The sequence below is a fragment of the Acanthisitta chloris genome, unplaced genomic scaffold (genome assembly GCF_000695815.1).
Source record: "Acanthisitta chloris isolate BGI_N310 unplaced genomic scaffold, ASM69581v1 scaffold5604, whole genome shotgun sequence".
Classification (NCBI taxonomy): domain Eukaryota; kingdom Metazoa; phylum Chordata; class Aves; order Passeriformes; family Acanthisittidae; genus Acanthisitta; species Acanthisitta chloris.
In genome coordinates, this window is record NW_008667561.1 from 19,097 (window position 1) to 36,098 (window position 17,002).

The 17,002-nt window shown below is 41.7% G+C and overlaps 1 protein-coding gene across 1 annotated transcript in view; it reads right to left on the reverse strand.

Moving 5' to 3' along the window:
- SLC22A23 (solute carrier family 22, member 23) overlaps window positions 1-17,002 on the reverse strand; it is a 98,161-nt gene that overhangs the window by 12,732 nt on the left and 68,427 nt on the right. The window contains exons 4-5 of the mRNA XM_009072537.1: window positions 14,898-15,025; window positions 2,466-2,568 (exon numbers count right to left, since the gene is read on the reverse strand). Coding sequence (XP_009070785.1) covers window positions 2,466-2,568; window positions 14,898-15,025 — 231 coding nt within the window. The remainder of the gene's footprint in view (window positions 1-2,465; window positions 2,569-14,897; window positions 15,026-17,002) is intronic.

The window sequence follows — 17,002 nt, forward strand, 5'->3', positions numbered from 1 at the left end:
GGGAAGCAGTGAATTAATTTCTTGCTTTGCTTCACTTGTGTGCGTGGCCTTTGCTTTCCTTGTTAAACTATCTTTATCTAAACCCACGAGTTTTCTAGCTTTTACCTTCTGATTCTCTCCCTCATCATGCTGGTGAGGGAGTGAGTGAGCAGCTGTGTGGTGTTTGGTGGCTGGCTGGGGTTAAACCCTGACAACAAGCCACATGAGAAGCTCCAGCATCACCCCTGATGTGGTGGAAAATTGAAGCAGAAGTGCTATGGGAGAGGTCAATGCTCTCGACTGCACCCATTGCAGCTCAAATACCTCTGCCAGGAAGGGCTTCCTGTCCCTGGCACTTAGACAAGACAAACCTCATGTCACAAATTAATTGTGCCTGACAGAGCAGCAGGCGCAATTCCAGGTCTCCAAAGAAATGAATGGCAGATACATTACACTGACACACCTCTATCCTCACAATTCCAGGTCTCAAAAAAAATGAATGGCAGGTACATTACACTGACACACCTCTATCCTCCTGAAGGTAAGGAATTTGAAGCTCTGTCAGTGTGAACTGGATATCAAAATAAGCATAGAAACAGTGGCAGGAATACACAGTTGCTGAGTGCACGACAGCCCAGAGCCTGGAGATTTTCCCTTGCAAACTTGTGAATCAATACTCTAGTTCAAAACCCCACCCTCGATACCAAACACCTTCCCCCAATAAAAACCTAGTACAAGTGCTTGCTGTTACACAAAAATGTCATTTGCTTTGGATAGCTTGATTATAACTGACTCCTCCCATAAGAGAAATATTCATCAGCAAAACAACAGTAATAAGAGGGCAGAGTTAACCAGCGTTTCTCCTCTCTTTCTCTTCTGTGCATGTGAACATAGTTGCTGGGGTTGTTATTTAGGCCATGACCTATAAACTAAATTAATGTATCATTTGGACTATGCTTTCCAGCCTGTTTCCCCAAGAATTACTCTACTCTCTTAACTTGGTGAGCAGCTCAGAAGAGCTACTTTAAAACTGAATACCTCCATCTCCTTTGATTTCTTATTCCCTTGAAAAGATTCACTCTCCATGTATTAGAATTCAGCACTGCCCCATCAAACAGGAATAACAGAATTAAAATTAAATATTTTATTTTCCACCCCCAAAAACAAACATGAAAGCTATTTCCTTCATCTGCTTCCTGCTCTGCTTGGATGGCAAACAGCCTCCGTGTGCTAATGCCAGAAGGTATTCTTTGGGCTGCCTAGTTCTGGTTTAGGAACTTCCAAATAGACAAAATTAATGAGGGTGAGAGAGATGGGAAGAATTCCCCATGTAAACATTTTTCACAAATACAGTTAACACTGGCTACTAAATGTATTAGTTGAGTGTAAGAAGAAAATACTGTTTCAGAACAGGGGGAGTCACTCCCTGGTAGGTGGAAGAGAGACACAAAACTTCTATAACCAGAGCTGATTCTGCAACAAGTAACACTGAAGATTCTGAAGACTGATCCCTGAGGTCTGTGTGCTTCTGGGTGACTGACTATATGCCCAGCACAGGGCTGTCCCCTTTGGGTCATGACAGATCCACGATCCTGTTAACAGGAGTGAAGGCTGCAGAGTAGCAGCCTGAAGTGGTGAAGAAAAAGCTGTAAGGAGAGCTCCTTACTTCTAAACCTAGTAGAGAATGGGGATTTCCAGTCTTTTCCCCACCTCTCATGTGGAAAAAAAAATCATGAAAGAAATCCAAATGGGCATTTTACAAGATGGAAAAAATTAGAAAATCCAGTGCTGGTGCCCTGTTAGAATTTGCAAGCCTATCTATTTCCTCTTTACAAGGTGCTCAGGTCTGGACAGAAGATCTCAGAGCCTGTAAATGGCAAAACTGTCAGGCTGATGCTTGGTTTTGTCCACATAAGCATGAAGTCTTAGGAGGAAGGTACCACTTTGTTCTGTGTGAGACTGAACATTCTCCCTGTGTCCCATGTGACTCCATGTTTGGAAGTGCTGAAGCACTTTGTAATCTGCCTTTGAAGACCTATCAAAGGCAGCTGTTATACATGGAAGCAGGCTTGCATTTACTGCCAAGCAACATCTTCCTCTGCAACACAGCCTTATCAGATATAAACAGCTTGAACCTCTGCTCCTGTGGCATTAATGTGGCAAAAATCCTACCCAGGATGCCAAGGAGTGGATGTTTGCATGCATGAGCACATACCAGCGTATGGCCACACAAGACCACTGGTGATAGCAATGCACTTGCATCACTGCACCTGAGAAGACATGGGGTTCCACTGCCTGAAACAGCCAACAATCTCTTCCACACTTGCTATAAAAAATAGTTCCCTGCAACAGCTGGTGTTGCAGCTCATCAGAGACATTAGTGGAGGGTCCCACACTAGCAACAGAGGAGCTGCCCCATCATTTCCCATTGCTGCTTCCTGTTCACTGACCACACAACTACTCAAATAGACAGAGATGGCACTTACGAGTTCACACACAATACTACGATGTTTTTCCACAGGTTCCTTGTTCCCACCACTTTAACAATGCAGACTTTCTTCGGTCTCCTGGCGATTTCCTTTTCCAGCTCTGAAACAAACCAAATCAAAATTATCCTTTCACTGGGGAGAACAAGAAGATTTGCTTGTGCACTACAGATATTCTGAGGGATGTTCTAGAGAGCACGACACTGTTGATTACACTAACAGGAACTATAAAACCTCTGAACAGCCTGGCTAAAACCCAGCAGAGGTTTCTCCTTTTCTTCCAGGCTTCCCTTAAAATTTTTGGGGTTGAAGAACTGCCAAAGAACTCCTTCACACTCCAAACCTTCTCCCAGGTTAAAATCTGTAAGTTACATGGGAGCACTATGGAGCTTGATCCCAGCAAGCATGATATTAAATTTCTTGAAGAACTTCAGGATTCTGTTAATTTTTAAACCCCTTCACAGGCAGGACTGTGCTTGTGCAGCTGCAAGCCCTGCTGCCTTTGTGCAGTGCATACCTGAAAACCCATGGAAAGGACTGGAGCTCAAACTTGTTTTTCATGAGTATATTTTGAGGTTTGTTTAAATGCAGGTCTTGGAACAAAGTGGCTAGGACAGCTCAGCTCATCCTCTTCCTCCCCACTCCCTTTTCAAATATTTAAAATTGTTCTAATGGATGTCCTAAACGTTAGGACATTTCCTTAAAAAAAAATCCTTGGCCATCAGCAGCTGTAGTGTCTTTGTGTTTCAGAACTAAAGCCTCACCATGTCCTTAAAGTGCTGGGTAGCTCAAAGCTAATTTTTCTTTGCATCTGATACCCTTGTTGGCACAGGACAATAATGAAGGGCACTGCTTACTTCCCAAACACCACTAGGTTAAAGCTTGAATACCTACCTAAGCATGCCAACAAAGCCACTGTTTCCAAGCTACTGGATCAGTGAGACAGCACCAAGTCCAATAAAAATAGAAGAAGCTGTAGCTATAAAGAAGCATCACAAAAATTATGCACTCCAAGAGTACAGACTATGACTATTTTTTAGTATAAAGACTTGCACTGCTGCTTTCTAGACCGACTGTATTTAAAGGTGGCAGCGTGGGCCTGCTCTGAACGGTGCACGCGTTCCCTTCGTGCATACACAATCAGCAGGGCTGTCCTCAGTTGTCCCCACTGGCCTGCCCTGACCTCTGCCTTACCCTGCTGAATAGCAATTTCTTAAAGAGATGCAAGACAGGGGAAAGCAAAAACAAGCTGTGGGGAAAAAAGAAAAGAGAAGATAAATCACCTGAATTTACAAATGAAATAAAAGAAAGACACGTTTGCCTGCTGATAATTGAAGAGTGCATCATAAAACTAATAAATCAAAGAAACACTATTTATATGCAAATATTTGAGCCATTCACTGCTCACAGGTCTTCTGGTCACTTGGTCTTCTGTCTGGAGGAACTACTGGGAATACTTCTGACAAAAGCAGCAAAGGCTATCATACATTAATGATTGTAGTTAAGAAGAACATTGCCATACTACTTACTATACTACCTGATAATGGCCAATCCTCCCCAGAATCTATGCAGCATGAAGCTCACAAAAGCAAAAAAACACAGGTGGAGCAAAAGAAGAAATTGGTTAAATTAATATTTGTACTACAGGAGCCCTCAGCAGGCTCAGCAATAGATTGGGGCTAGATTAAAAAAATAAGCAATAAAAAAAGATGGTACCCAATCTCAATGAACAAGGTCAAAATGATTTCTGTAGGAAGACTCTGGAAAGGAGTAAGTGAAAATAAAATAATTCAGAACAATGTAAACAGTAAGGTAAAACATAGTTGTAAAGCCCATAATTGAGCCCAAGCCGAACCTACAGCAAAAAAGTCAAAACAAGCACTAGAAGCACAAGGGTTTTGAAAGGCTGGTGGTGGCTGTTTACTGTTTCATCTGAAGGGCAACAATGAAACTCACTATCCAAACAACATACATTGTACAGATTTCATGTGGACATAAGGGTTTGCTCTCAAACTGTCTAGGGATGACCATATCTGGCCTACCACAGTAAAACATCTCATCCTCTGTCAGCAGAAGATAGTCCCTGATGCCATATTCTTCAGATTTTCTTAATCTGAGTTGTTTTATTATTCCTCAGAGTAATTTTTACTTTTTTTGTTTCAGAAGGGAAAGTAGATTTTTTTGTCAATATATACTTTACGAGCCACAACATAATAAAATTAAGAGAAGCAACACTTAACTTGGTTACACTTCTCTTTTTGTTCAATCACTAGGGGTTCCTATAATTTATACATCCTTTGTTTATTGTCACGCATCCACTCTATGACATTCTTAAAACTCCAAATCTAAGTTACCTGCTTCAAATGAATGACTCTCCCCAGCTCCGACACCATCTATATTTCTGAGAACTTTCTCCCTCCTTTCTCTCTCTATATACCAGTCAGATAGTCCACCAAAATCCCCCACCCTGCTGCAAAATCAATGACTTACTATAACCAAAATATCATTCGGATAGGAACAAAAGGATATGTGACTTACAAAAAAGTCATCAGCTATGGAATTGGTTCTCATGTAAGTGACCTGCTGTCTTTGAAGGGAGCCTGCTTGCATGAAAGGACCTGCTCTGACTGACAGGCATCAGGAGAGCGACAGCTCTTAGGTTGTCTGGACTTCATAGGTCAATGTTAAGATATTAAAAGAGAAGTCAAGCTGAAGCCTATTAAGACCCCATGGAAGTGAACTATTGCTCTCTCAGTTACCAGACTAACACCAGAAAAACTCCCCTTATCCCCAGCTTATTCTTTAATTTTGCACTGAAATCACCAGTTCAGAAGGAATTTGCATTAAATGTTTCAGTTCTGATTTACCAGAAGGGAGAGTGTAGAAAATAAAAAAGATTTTTATCCATTTACTGAGAGAGCCCTTATAAGTTTTCCCATACTCCAGAGCCCACACACACATACGGCTTCCTCTTCAGGGTCTCAGTAGGAAAACTGTCAACAAACTAACTCTTTATATCTCAGTGAAAATTAAAACTATTCATTGGGAGACTTTAAAAGTCTCATGAGAAGAGGAACCCTACCAGCTTCCAGCTCCCAACACTGCTGAATTCTCATGGGATCCTCTGCATTTCAAGAGCACGGCTTTCAAAATCAGAAAGTATCTTAAAAGTCTTCAAATGAAGCCACCCATCTCTGCATCACTCAGCACAGACAAAATAGACAAAGCCCAAATCAAGCCACCAAAAAAGGATGTCCAAAATGACAAGTGTCCTGTGGTGATGGACTTCTGCTGGATTTTTCTGGCTCCTAAATGATACTGTCAGTAGCTCTTTGAACATGAAAAGAGCTATGGGAGCCCAACACACAGATGCTCAATCAACCCCCAGAGCATGACAGCTCTGCAGCAGGAGGTAGATCAGTCCAAAATGTGAGCTGAAGTAATCTACTCTCAGGCAGACTGAGTTGCTGGTACACAGGTCTATTCATACCTTTCAGGACTTCTGTCTCCAAGAACTCTCTTTGTGCTTATTTATTTTTTTATTACTCTGGAAGCCTAGCAGTCCAAATCATTGCATTTTTGAAAAGCTTACTAGTGAAGAAATATTGAAGGCTATCAAGTCACATATAGAAATTATGAGGTGGGTAAAATGCTGACTGATGGGCAGACAGCAATAAGGGATAGAAAAATGGAAATCAGAAGTCAATGGCATGACATTCGTGGTGGGGTGACTCATTCTCAAAAGAAAACTCCAAAACTTCCTTCTTCCTTGTTTAATAACCTCAGTAGGGAGTTTGGCAAAATCTTTAGAAATGTACCAATAAAGTCTGCTGGTGCCAAAGTGAGGCACAGCCTTAGTACCAACGTGAAGTACAACATAGAAATGGGTCATTAGAGGGAACTGGGCAAGCTTGAGACCCTGTGTGGCAAAAGCTAATAAAATGCAAAATACAAGGTAAGATTCTCAGTGATTAAGGGGAAATGTTTCTGCTGAAAGATAAGCAAATGCTGTGTTGGACTTGGTTATATACTACTTGAACACAAGTGGCTATCAAGCACCAGTTTATTGTGTCCATGAGGTATTTGCAACTCAGACAAAGAAATACTGGTACTCTTTCACAATTCTGGTCATCAATATTTGAGAAACTAAAAGTTTGGCAAGTCTATTTATAAAAGGAGAGGAGGTACAGGAGAACATCTCAGTAAAGGAATGGGGCTTCTGTCTACTTACATAGCTTGGGAAAAGAGAAAGTAAGATTTAAGACAGGCACAGACAGGAGCAAATAGGAAGGGGAAAAAAGAATGAACCTGGACAGCTATAGTGCATTTGAATTGAATGCTAAAATGTACCCCAGTACAAGAGCAATATGGAGACTGGAAAGGGCTTCCAACAAAAGCACTGGACATAAATACTGACAGCATTTAAAATGAATCTCATTTCATGAGAGCATATATAACAGCAAAGGACCAATTGCAAGAATTAATTTCAATCCTGTATGTCTAATTAAATTCAAAAAAAGATAGAAAAGTCCAGAAAAATTGCTGCTTCAATTGCTCATATGCATTACGATACAGCACTTAGATGATCACACATTAGTTTTTCCCCCTAAAATGCTCACTGCAGTCAGCCAATGGGCAGGTATTAATGACATCTCTACCTTTCCCATTCAACATGTGCCCGTCAGCCTCATTACAAAAATCACAGATTTCCTCAGAGACATTCCTACAGTGATGTCAGAATATACATGTATTTCATAAATACTAATGAAATCATCACTACACCACCTTCTCGTAAAAGTAAGGGCAAAGATTATTCCTGTTGTGCAGGCAGGGAGACAAAATAGAGGATTTGTGTCCAGAACGAAAAAAATCATGCAGCAATACCTCTTGTAGGTGCCAATATAAATGCTTGCAGCTTTCTGCAAATTGAGCCTCAGAATTACATGCTAGAGATAGACTCTGAAGAAATTGTGATTAGTGACAGCACTGAAAGGGCCTTGATTCCAGGGAAATCTCCATCATCATACATCATCCCTGGCAGACACGGAGAATAAGTACAGCTCTTCAGGAGGTATTTAGCTTTATTTCCCCAAGACTGTCCTGTTTCCTTCTGCAACCCTCTGCCTCATTCACTACACACCTTCCAAATTCTGCAACAAATGAGGAACAGACAACAGCTTCATTCCCACATCATCGTCCATCCTATGCACTGATTCGTCCATCCTATGCCCTGTGGAAAAAATAGGTCGCAATCATGTTATTAAAGGCTGTATCATCATGCCTTCATGCCAGGAGGCCAAGCAAGGGTTGCCCAGGCAACCTGACTTCTTGCATTTCCCAGAGCATGACTTGTCAATATTTACATTCCTCTAACATCACCAACATTTAAAAAAAAACAAAACACCACAAAATGCACCTCAAATGCCATTGTGTGGAGCTGTACCTGAGCCATCAGGAGGTTTCAGGTACCCACACATGCATTGTTGCTCTGCTGCAGGAGCTATGGAGGAAACCGCAGCAGGCAGAGCAAGTGAGTTGGGCAGTATGGAGGGGTGAAGCACACATTTTAGGAGTGGATTTCAGAAGACAAAAGTGCTGAGACCGAATCCTTGGACTTGACAGCTTGTTCTGGAGAGAGTAAATGATCACAGCCCCTTTGGTCTCCATGCTCTAGCTTCTGTCTGTTCTTCCTCTATGGCTATTACTTTCCATCAGTTACTTGTTGACTTTGCCTCTCTAAGTCCCCTCCAGCTATCTTTACTCTTTGCTCCCACAATTAGATTAAGGCTCTTATTTCTTCTCTTCACTGTCTACTGGTGTCCTCTTACTGTTCTCCACCTCCTTTTAATTCCTGAGGTTTCCTTTCCTACCCTTCACACCCACATCTGGACTCACCCATCCTCTCCCCTCCTGGTGCACGTGGGCTAGGGAAGTGCCAGCAGCACCAGGGCCTGCTGCCAGCCCTCTGTACATGGTTCCTGCCCTGTAAAGCTGGCTCCTCTGGGAGGATAGGTAGTACTGTGGACAAAGAGCCAGTGTGCCAGCCGGGCACAAACTGACAGGCTGGAGTTCAGCCAGCAAGAGTCTGCAGAGAACTCAACTAGTGAGAGAGAGTCATTCAAGCTTAAATATAGGCTGACACCCCTTTTTTTTTATTTTTCTTTTTTTTTCCTAGCATATTTGGCTTCTCCCAGTGTCATCAAAAGGCACATTCTCAGCAGAGCGTACCCTTTTCCCCTGACAGCTATCACTACCAGTTTGCCAGGGATATAGTCAGGGCATGCATGAGCTCTCCTCTTCCATTCCAGACCCAGCCAGGAGAAGAGGACTTAACAGACCAGTTTTACTCTTGTTAATCACTATTTATCATGTACAGCAGATCCTGAAAAAGTTGCACACACTCTATCGGTTCCTGCTACTGAACAACAGGAGAAACCCAAACCCTCCTGAAAGCTGATTTAACATACAAAAGGGCAACAGAAATAACTGGCTGGGGTTTTTTTAAATATTTTGAGACAGCAATCTCTGTGGGTGACACAAAGGCTGATTTAAGACTTAACGGCTGCCTTCAAGCAGCACCTGGAACTATTCCCATATCTATCTGATCACCCCTTGGGAGTTGCATGGGATATTTGTTTAGTACCACTGAATACCTAAGAAACAGGATCTGGTAAAGGAGCACATCTGGCAGGTAGTATCACATTGAGCTACCTGTATTATGGGGCCAGAAAACTTGCTTTCCTTATCTAACTAATACATCACAAGCTTTAAAATAGTAGTATAATTGTAGGCATGACGGTCAAAGGATACAGGGAGAGGTACTCTCCTCTATCAGGGAAACAGACTGACTTTTAGACATAAGGCTTTTTCACCCTTCCCTCTGCCATTTACACAGTGGGGAAAAAAAAGGAAAAAAGCATGTAAGTACATAGATCCAAGCCTCATGCTTAGGAAAAAAATGCATACAGCACAGCAAAACAGAAAAATAGCTTATGTATAAAATAAAAGTCATGGCAGCATGTTGCTCAGTAGCAAGAAAGGTGAAAGATAATTTTTTTCTTCTTCTTCAAAGGGAAAGCCCCTGAAAACCACAGCTTTCCTAACTGCAGTCCACACACATACGCACACACGGTACTCATCACCACTGTCCACCTTCACCCTCTCCATGTTGTGGCCTGCATGCTGAAATACTGGCATCTATTTGGATGTTTGATCCTTGCTGGCCACCTTTCTTAATTACATCAATATCATTTCTCTAAGCTTAGGAAAGAACCTTGGAAAGGAACAGCTATAACCTATCTGTACACAGGAGCACTCTGGTTTGTATTTTCATCTAGAGATGAGCAAAGAGGGGGCCTTGTTTTTCATCCTGGTCAAGCAGTTATTTTTATGTTAAGGAACATGTCTCCCACCACAGGGGAAGCCAGAGAGAATCACACAGGAGCGGGTTTCATAGAAGCATCAAGCCTGACACTTAGATAACTGCTGATAGCGTGTCTCAAGCAGTGCATTTCCCAGCACACCCAAACATGGCAGGGCTGGGTACTGGTGCAGCCAAACTCAGCTTGCAGCAACTGATCTGTTCCAGGCAACAAACACACCCTTCAATCTCACATGAAGAAAAAGAATGCATCCTATCCAAATAACGAAAGCTATCTAACATACCGCACACCTTTAAAGGGCATAAGGACAGTTGGTGCTTTGGGATTTCAAATTCCCCTAAAGACTCTTTTCTCCTGTTCATTAAACAGATCTCCATATTTCCTTGGCATTTATTTCACTAAGGTCAAAATGACTGTCCTGCAGCTGCACTGAAATGTATGCTTGTTTCTGGAGGAGAATAGCGAAGAGAGACTGAAGTTTCTGGAGAAATTGGTAGTGAAAAACCTGTACTGAATTGATATTTATAAAACTATTTAACTTGCTCATGATTGAAGCTGACTTTTTTGGATAATGTTTTGAAATATTTGTCCACAAATTCAACAAGCCTGTATTAAACCAGACATTTCAGTATGTAGTTTGAATAAAAATAATTTCCTTGATGCAAAAAGAATTTAAACTTTTATATCTAAAAGAGGGAAAAGTCTTAAGCCAATTGGTGAAATTTTGAGACTTTAAACATCTTAAGGATGATTTAATCAGGTCTAATTAACACACCTAGATTTATTAAGCATTAAAGAAGAAAATACAACCACATAAACTCCAAAATCTCTTTAAAAAGGCAAGTTATTCCTGCCCCAGATAACAAGGTATACCAATCACTCAAAAATAAAGCCACTTAAAGGTGCTGATGAAGTAGCTCCACTTGTGCAACCAACATAACCCCTGGAACAGGCTATGGCAGCCCTTCAGAGTGACCCTGGCAGGTTGGAGAGACAGGCAGTGAAGAACCTTCTGAAATTCAACAAGGGCAAATGCAGGGTCCTGCCCATGGGGAGGAATAACCCCACACACCAGTACAGGTTGGTGGCCAACCTGCTGGAAAGCAGCTCTGCAGAGAAGGACCTGGAGGTCCTGGTAGACAATAAGCTAGCAGTCTGCCCCTGCAGCCAAGAATGCTAATGGAATCCTGGGATGCATTAGAAAAAGTATTGCCAGCAGGTCGAGGGAGGGGATCCTGCCACTCTACTCAGCCCTGGTGAGGCCACATCTGGAGTACTGCATCCAGTTCTGGGCTCCTCATTACAGAAGGGTCATGGAGCTCCTGGAGGGAGTCCAGCAGAAAGCAACAAAGACGATTAAGGGACTAGAACATCTCTCTTATGAGGACAAGCTGAGAGAGCTGAGCCTGTTCAGTCTTAAGAAGAGATGGCTCAGAGGGGACCTCATTAATCGATACAAGCATCCAAAGTATGGGTGCCAAGAAGATGAAGCCAGGCTCCTCTCAGTGGTGCCAAGCAGTAAGACAAAAGAAAACAGGCAGAAACTGATGCACAAGAAGTTCCACCTGAATATAAGGAAGAACTACTTTACTACGCGGGTAACGGCACTGGAACAGATTGCCCAGAGAGGCTGTGGAGTCTCCCTCACTGGAGACATTGAAGATCCATCTGGATTCAGTCCTGTGCCACAAGTTCTAGGATGGCCCTACTTGAGCAGGAAGGTTGGACCAGATGACCCACTGTGGTCTCTTCCAACCTGACCCATTCTGAGCTAAGGGCAATGTTAATTTACAATACTCTAGACTCCTATCAATGTCCCTTGTTTCACTTTAATTTGTTTACTATGTAAGCATACTCTTGTACTATCCTGCTGGCTGAGCATTGCACATCAGCTACCCACCCTCATTTTCTCCAGAGACAGGGGTTGTTACTGCAGCTGCCAGACCTTTCACCTGCAGTTGGACTACTGTCCAAACATCTAGTTGTTCTCTTTAGACCCATCTCCCAGAAGAGCACTGGCAAACCACTCCTATCCTATGGACTGTCAAAAACAGCAGGTAAAATTTGCTTCCTTTTTCTTCACCAACATGTGGGCCACCTCCTCATGGGACAAACAGGCCCTACAGATGGTTAGTGGTACTCTCCACTATAGGCAGTGTAGCCAAATGGACATGCAAAAGCTTTCAGCAGGCGACGGGAATGTTGTGATTCTTCAGAAAGGAAAATCAGCCTGTTCATTGCTTGGAGAGCAATTCAAAATGACATTTTCTTCCATCCCAGACATACTTCACTCTGTTGAACGCTGCTTCTCTTTATTACGGAACTTGTATCAGTTGCCAAAATAGGTACATATGAAACGACTGTAACTCCAGTAATGATCTGTTATATAGGATACACTAATTTGACTGGTATGTATGAGTGAAATTACAGTGGGGTTTTCAGCTGGAAGGGACTGCAAATGAACAGTTTATCATTTAAATGTATTGGGAGTAATTCAATCATAGGAGGCTTTTACAACAATGCAGTGAGGAATAATAAACAGCAATACAATGGCCCCTAACTAGAGCAAAACAGTTTCCAGCCCTTTCAGATGGAAAAAAAGAATAAAACAAATCACAAACAAAAACCCCTCCACATAGACAGGAAAGCTCAACAATGGAGTCAAGGGAAAATAGAGGATATCTGCATCAGGCTCAATGGCATCCTTTCTCCCAGACAAGTACCAGCTTTTTACCCATTCCCAGCTATAGCAACTATGGGTATGTGATTATAACACACAAAAGCAGAGAAATGCTTTCTTCTGCTTACTGACCCACTGCAAGACATGTGGCCTGTGGTTTGGTCACATTCTTAATTCAGGATTTCTACTTTTCTCCTGTCCTCACTCAGACCATCAACACTCCCATGCAACCAGAATGAGAGAGAAGGTCCTTCCTTCCACAGTTTGCCGTTAAGCTCATTTCATCCTTTTGATAATGCTCCTCTCTTACTCTCCTTACAGAAATGCAGCATCCCTCCAAAGCTGGGTCAGGAAAGCCTTAAAATGTGGGGCTGCAGAAAGAGTTTAAAGAGAAAAAGTGAGGGAAGAAATAATACAAGAACCCCAAAAGCATCCCCAACAAACCCATCATCAACAAGGAGGCAGAAACAACCATGTTATCTTATTATTTATGTTTTCAAAAGGTATTGTACTGACAACTGCTACACCTAAATAGATTTTCAGGCAGAGATTTCACAGTATCAAGATGTGAAATAAGGCTCTGTTTTTCACATGAAAGGAGTCACCTCCTGAAACAGGATTGTAGTCCTACCATGGAACCACTGGCAAAAGTAATCAGTCACAAATAACAGTCATAAAACCATTTTGACACTTAGCGTTTCTCCATGGGCAGTATCATCATACATGGCCTAAATAAATCCCTCTAGCAAGCAGTTGCATCTTTATTACTTGCCTTAAAGGAAACTCAGGTAATTTGGTTTTTTCTTTCCCCTAAAATACATTTTATTTCATCTGCAAATTCAAGAAACTGACTGTGACAAGCCAAATTTAGAGTTGGCTGGAATACTCCAAGTGCAATTGTGAGACATTTTGTTGCCTCAGAGATAGGTTTTCTCCGAGATCCATCATTTACACTGGCAAGATCTGCAAAAAGGAGTTGGGGGGGTGTGTGTGCAGATTGACAAGTTAATGGCTGCTTACATACTCCTTTGCTTTGCAGGACTTTACCAGAAAAATGGCATTTACACTGCAAACCCATGTTGTGTACAATGTAGATTCAGGAACTGTAACCTGAGATACACCAAGTACATGCAGCAAGTTAATACACACCACTGTGCCAACTGCACCAAAAATCACACCAACGACCTGGGTATGTATACTATAGACTGAACTGGGCTTTTTCACCTCTCACTGACAAAGACTGCTTTATTCATTAGGCACTGATACTAACAGTGACATATTTCTATCCTAGATGAAGCCTGTTCTGGTGCTGACTGATGCTTTTAACACTGACTGAAGCTACAGTTACCCCAAAGACCTTTGACAGCAAGTATCAGACAAGTGCAGAAGCATCACTTCTACTCATATGCAGAGCTACTGGATGAGGTCTCCCTACAGCCCCTGGGGTCAAAGAAGGTAGGGTTTGAAAAAAGGGGGAAAAAAGAAATGTTTCCACTATTTTCTGACTAGTAGGTAGTCTGATACTGATTGCAAGTGATAGTACAAAACAGGTGTTTCCGGGCAGAGTCAGGCCTGTGAAAAGGAAGAGGGGAGCCTGAACCAAATCTGATAGGTGCACTGGTGAGGTGAGATGAAGATCCAGAAACTCTTCACCTTTGTTGTAATTAGGGACACACACACACACAGACACACAGTCTCTTCTGCAGAGCACCCTGTGATCACAAGATCTCGGCTACCTCAGTGACAATCCTGGTGATAAGAGGAGGCAGCTCTTTCTAAAAGCATCAGTAAACCAAAGATAATGTAGACTCTCAAAGCAAAAACTGCACCCTACCACTGTCACTTGCAGCAAGCCCCCATCCCTAAAGCAGCATCACTCAGATGATGCAGGACAGGAAAGCAAAACAGCTCTTGGAGCAAGGCTTTAGAGAGAAATTGTAATGTGGTTTAATTTCCCATGGGGCTGGCACACTAGAATAGGGGGTTTGAGTGCTGCTGCTTTTCCAAACCAACAAAGTAAGTGTTGGGTGTTGGCCAGGATCCCAGGAAGCAGCTTCCTTAAAATACAGTTTCTGGAGGCACACAGAGATGAAGGTGCACTTTGTAACTGTGGCAAAATTCTTCAAGAGATATCTCTAAAGACATATGGTACTGCAAGACAAGACTATTACTACTAGGGCTGTTCAACAGGCCAAGTAGTTTTATACACAGTGCTGGAGTTGGAAATGGATTTTCAAGAAAAGCAAAATGAATGAATGAATTAATGAGATGATTTTACAGGCAATAAATAGATAATTTGATTCTGGGTAGCAATGCCACGTGCAGCCTTGAGAGAAGAGCAGGGGATTTGCACTTGTCCGTTCTACTCACCGGGCACCACTCCTTTGATGTCACTTTCTGTGTTCATCCTGTTCTTGTGCGTTAACTGAAGAATCAGTTCCTTGGATGCCTCAAACTGTTGTGTAGCCATCAACCACCGAAGGGACTCTGGGAAAATACTTTAAATATGGAAAACAGGTTAGGGTTGATTCCAAGTTTCTGTCAGAGGATGAACTGATAGAGTTTTAGCTGCTCATTTAACCATTCACAAGCTACATAATTATTTCAAAAAGCAGAATAATCACTTATGAAACAGAAAAAGAGGGAAAACTGATTCAGAATGTGCAAATTAATGACAGTTCCTTTTACCTGATTTACAAATGATAGAGGAACTATCCTATCACATGGAAATAGGACATATTAGAATTTTATAATATATTATAGGCATTCTGTCTATTAATATAACTTTGAAAGAACTGGGAGGAGACAGTGCTCTTTGCAGTAGACATTTGCTGCCAAGAAGGGAATGAATGAGATGTGCATTTAACACATGGTAATTCAGACCAAAGAAGGAAAATAGCTGACAGAAGTAATCTGAATCCTCTTTAAAGACAGTGGAAAGAGAATAATTACTTCTTAGGATTATAATGCAACAGATTTTCTTAATTTTTAAACATGTCAAAAATCTTCTCCCACATATGCAGCCATGCTTTTATACAGGTCAGTATTGTGTATGTTCCAGAAAACATTCAGTTGCTGCTCTAAAAGCTGTATTATGTTAGTTGACTTGCCTTAAAAATATATACATGGACACAGAGTTAAAATAAAAGTCTATTTTCCATCCAGCTGTTTCCTTCAAGTGCTGATATTCAATAGATTCATGAGCTTAACTGATCATTCTTCCTTTTTTTTTTTTTTTAGGATGAGTTTATTTTAATACAAAACCAAAAGAAATGTGTAGATCTCAGAACAAAAAGCCAAAACTTCATGTACTTATATACATACGAAAACTTTCAAATCTCACTCCAAGTATATTTTTCTTTTGTATTAGGACCTCATTTTCACTAGTCTTCCAAAAGACCTTACTAAGGACAAATTTAACAACTACTTTAAACTTCAAATACATAATAAACCTCAAATTTCCTTCACAAAGCACTGATCTTTGCTGTGGATGCTGCCCAGTTCTTATACTTCTAGGCAGTCAATTACAATATTACAGTACTATCTCTTATGATGATATGATTTAGAAGACACCTTAGCAAAACTTCCAACCTAGACAAATAGGGTTTTTTTAAGAAGAGAAAGGGAGAAAATTCAGGCAGACTGCAATCTAGATGATATCAGTCAATAAAGATATATAACAGCTATGATGACAGCCATTCAGCCTGACAGCTTATTTACTACCCCTGGTGCTGCACAGACACTTTGGCATATCCTCCTGCAGAAAGTCTTGTGCAGCAAAAGCATTTTTGAAATTCTAAGAATCTTTTGAATGCAAAATCTCTGCACACTTGGCTCTGGAGAGGGGAGAGCCTCAGCCGCTAGCCTAAAAGTTTTAGATTTGAAAAGTCCACTTACAGTTCCTGAACAAGTCCTAGATGACCACCAATTCCCGGGGAAAGAAAAGAGCCACAGGGATGGGCATCATAGAGCAGGGAAAAACAATGTCTCTAACTTCCAGCTTCTGCAGGTTTCTCAAACTGGAAGTGCTGAAGCGTCAGATCTTTCAGTGGCTCCATCATTCAGTGTGAGTAGTGAGAGATTCAATAAGGATCTTTAAAAACTCATCCCCATCCCTGTGCAAGCACCTGAGCTCACTTCTGGGGCATGGATCCTGCTGTGAAGGGTCATTTGTATGCTCCTACTGTTACACCTTCTGTTGCTGAGCCAGATGTCATCACAAACACAGAAGCCATAAAAAACCCCAACACAAACCCAACTCCATGGCCCCTGTGGACTTCTGCAAAGAAATTCTCTCACAACCTCATGCTTCATCACTTGGCATTAAATGCTAACTGAATGAAGCTGAGACTGCTTAGTGCTGAGGGTGGGCAGTCACCCAGAGCACCAGGCTGAGCTGTGGACACCTGTGCTACACTAAGAGTAAGGACAATTTTTCTGTTGCATTACATTTGACAGAAAATAAAGTGCCCTTG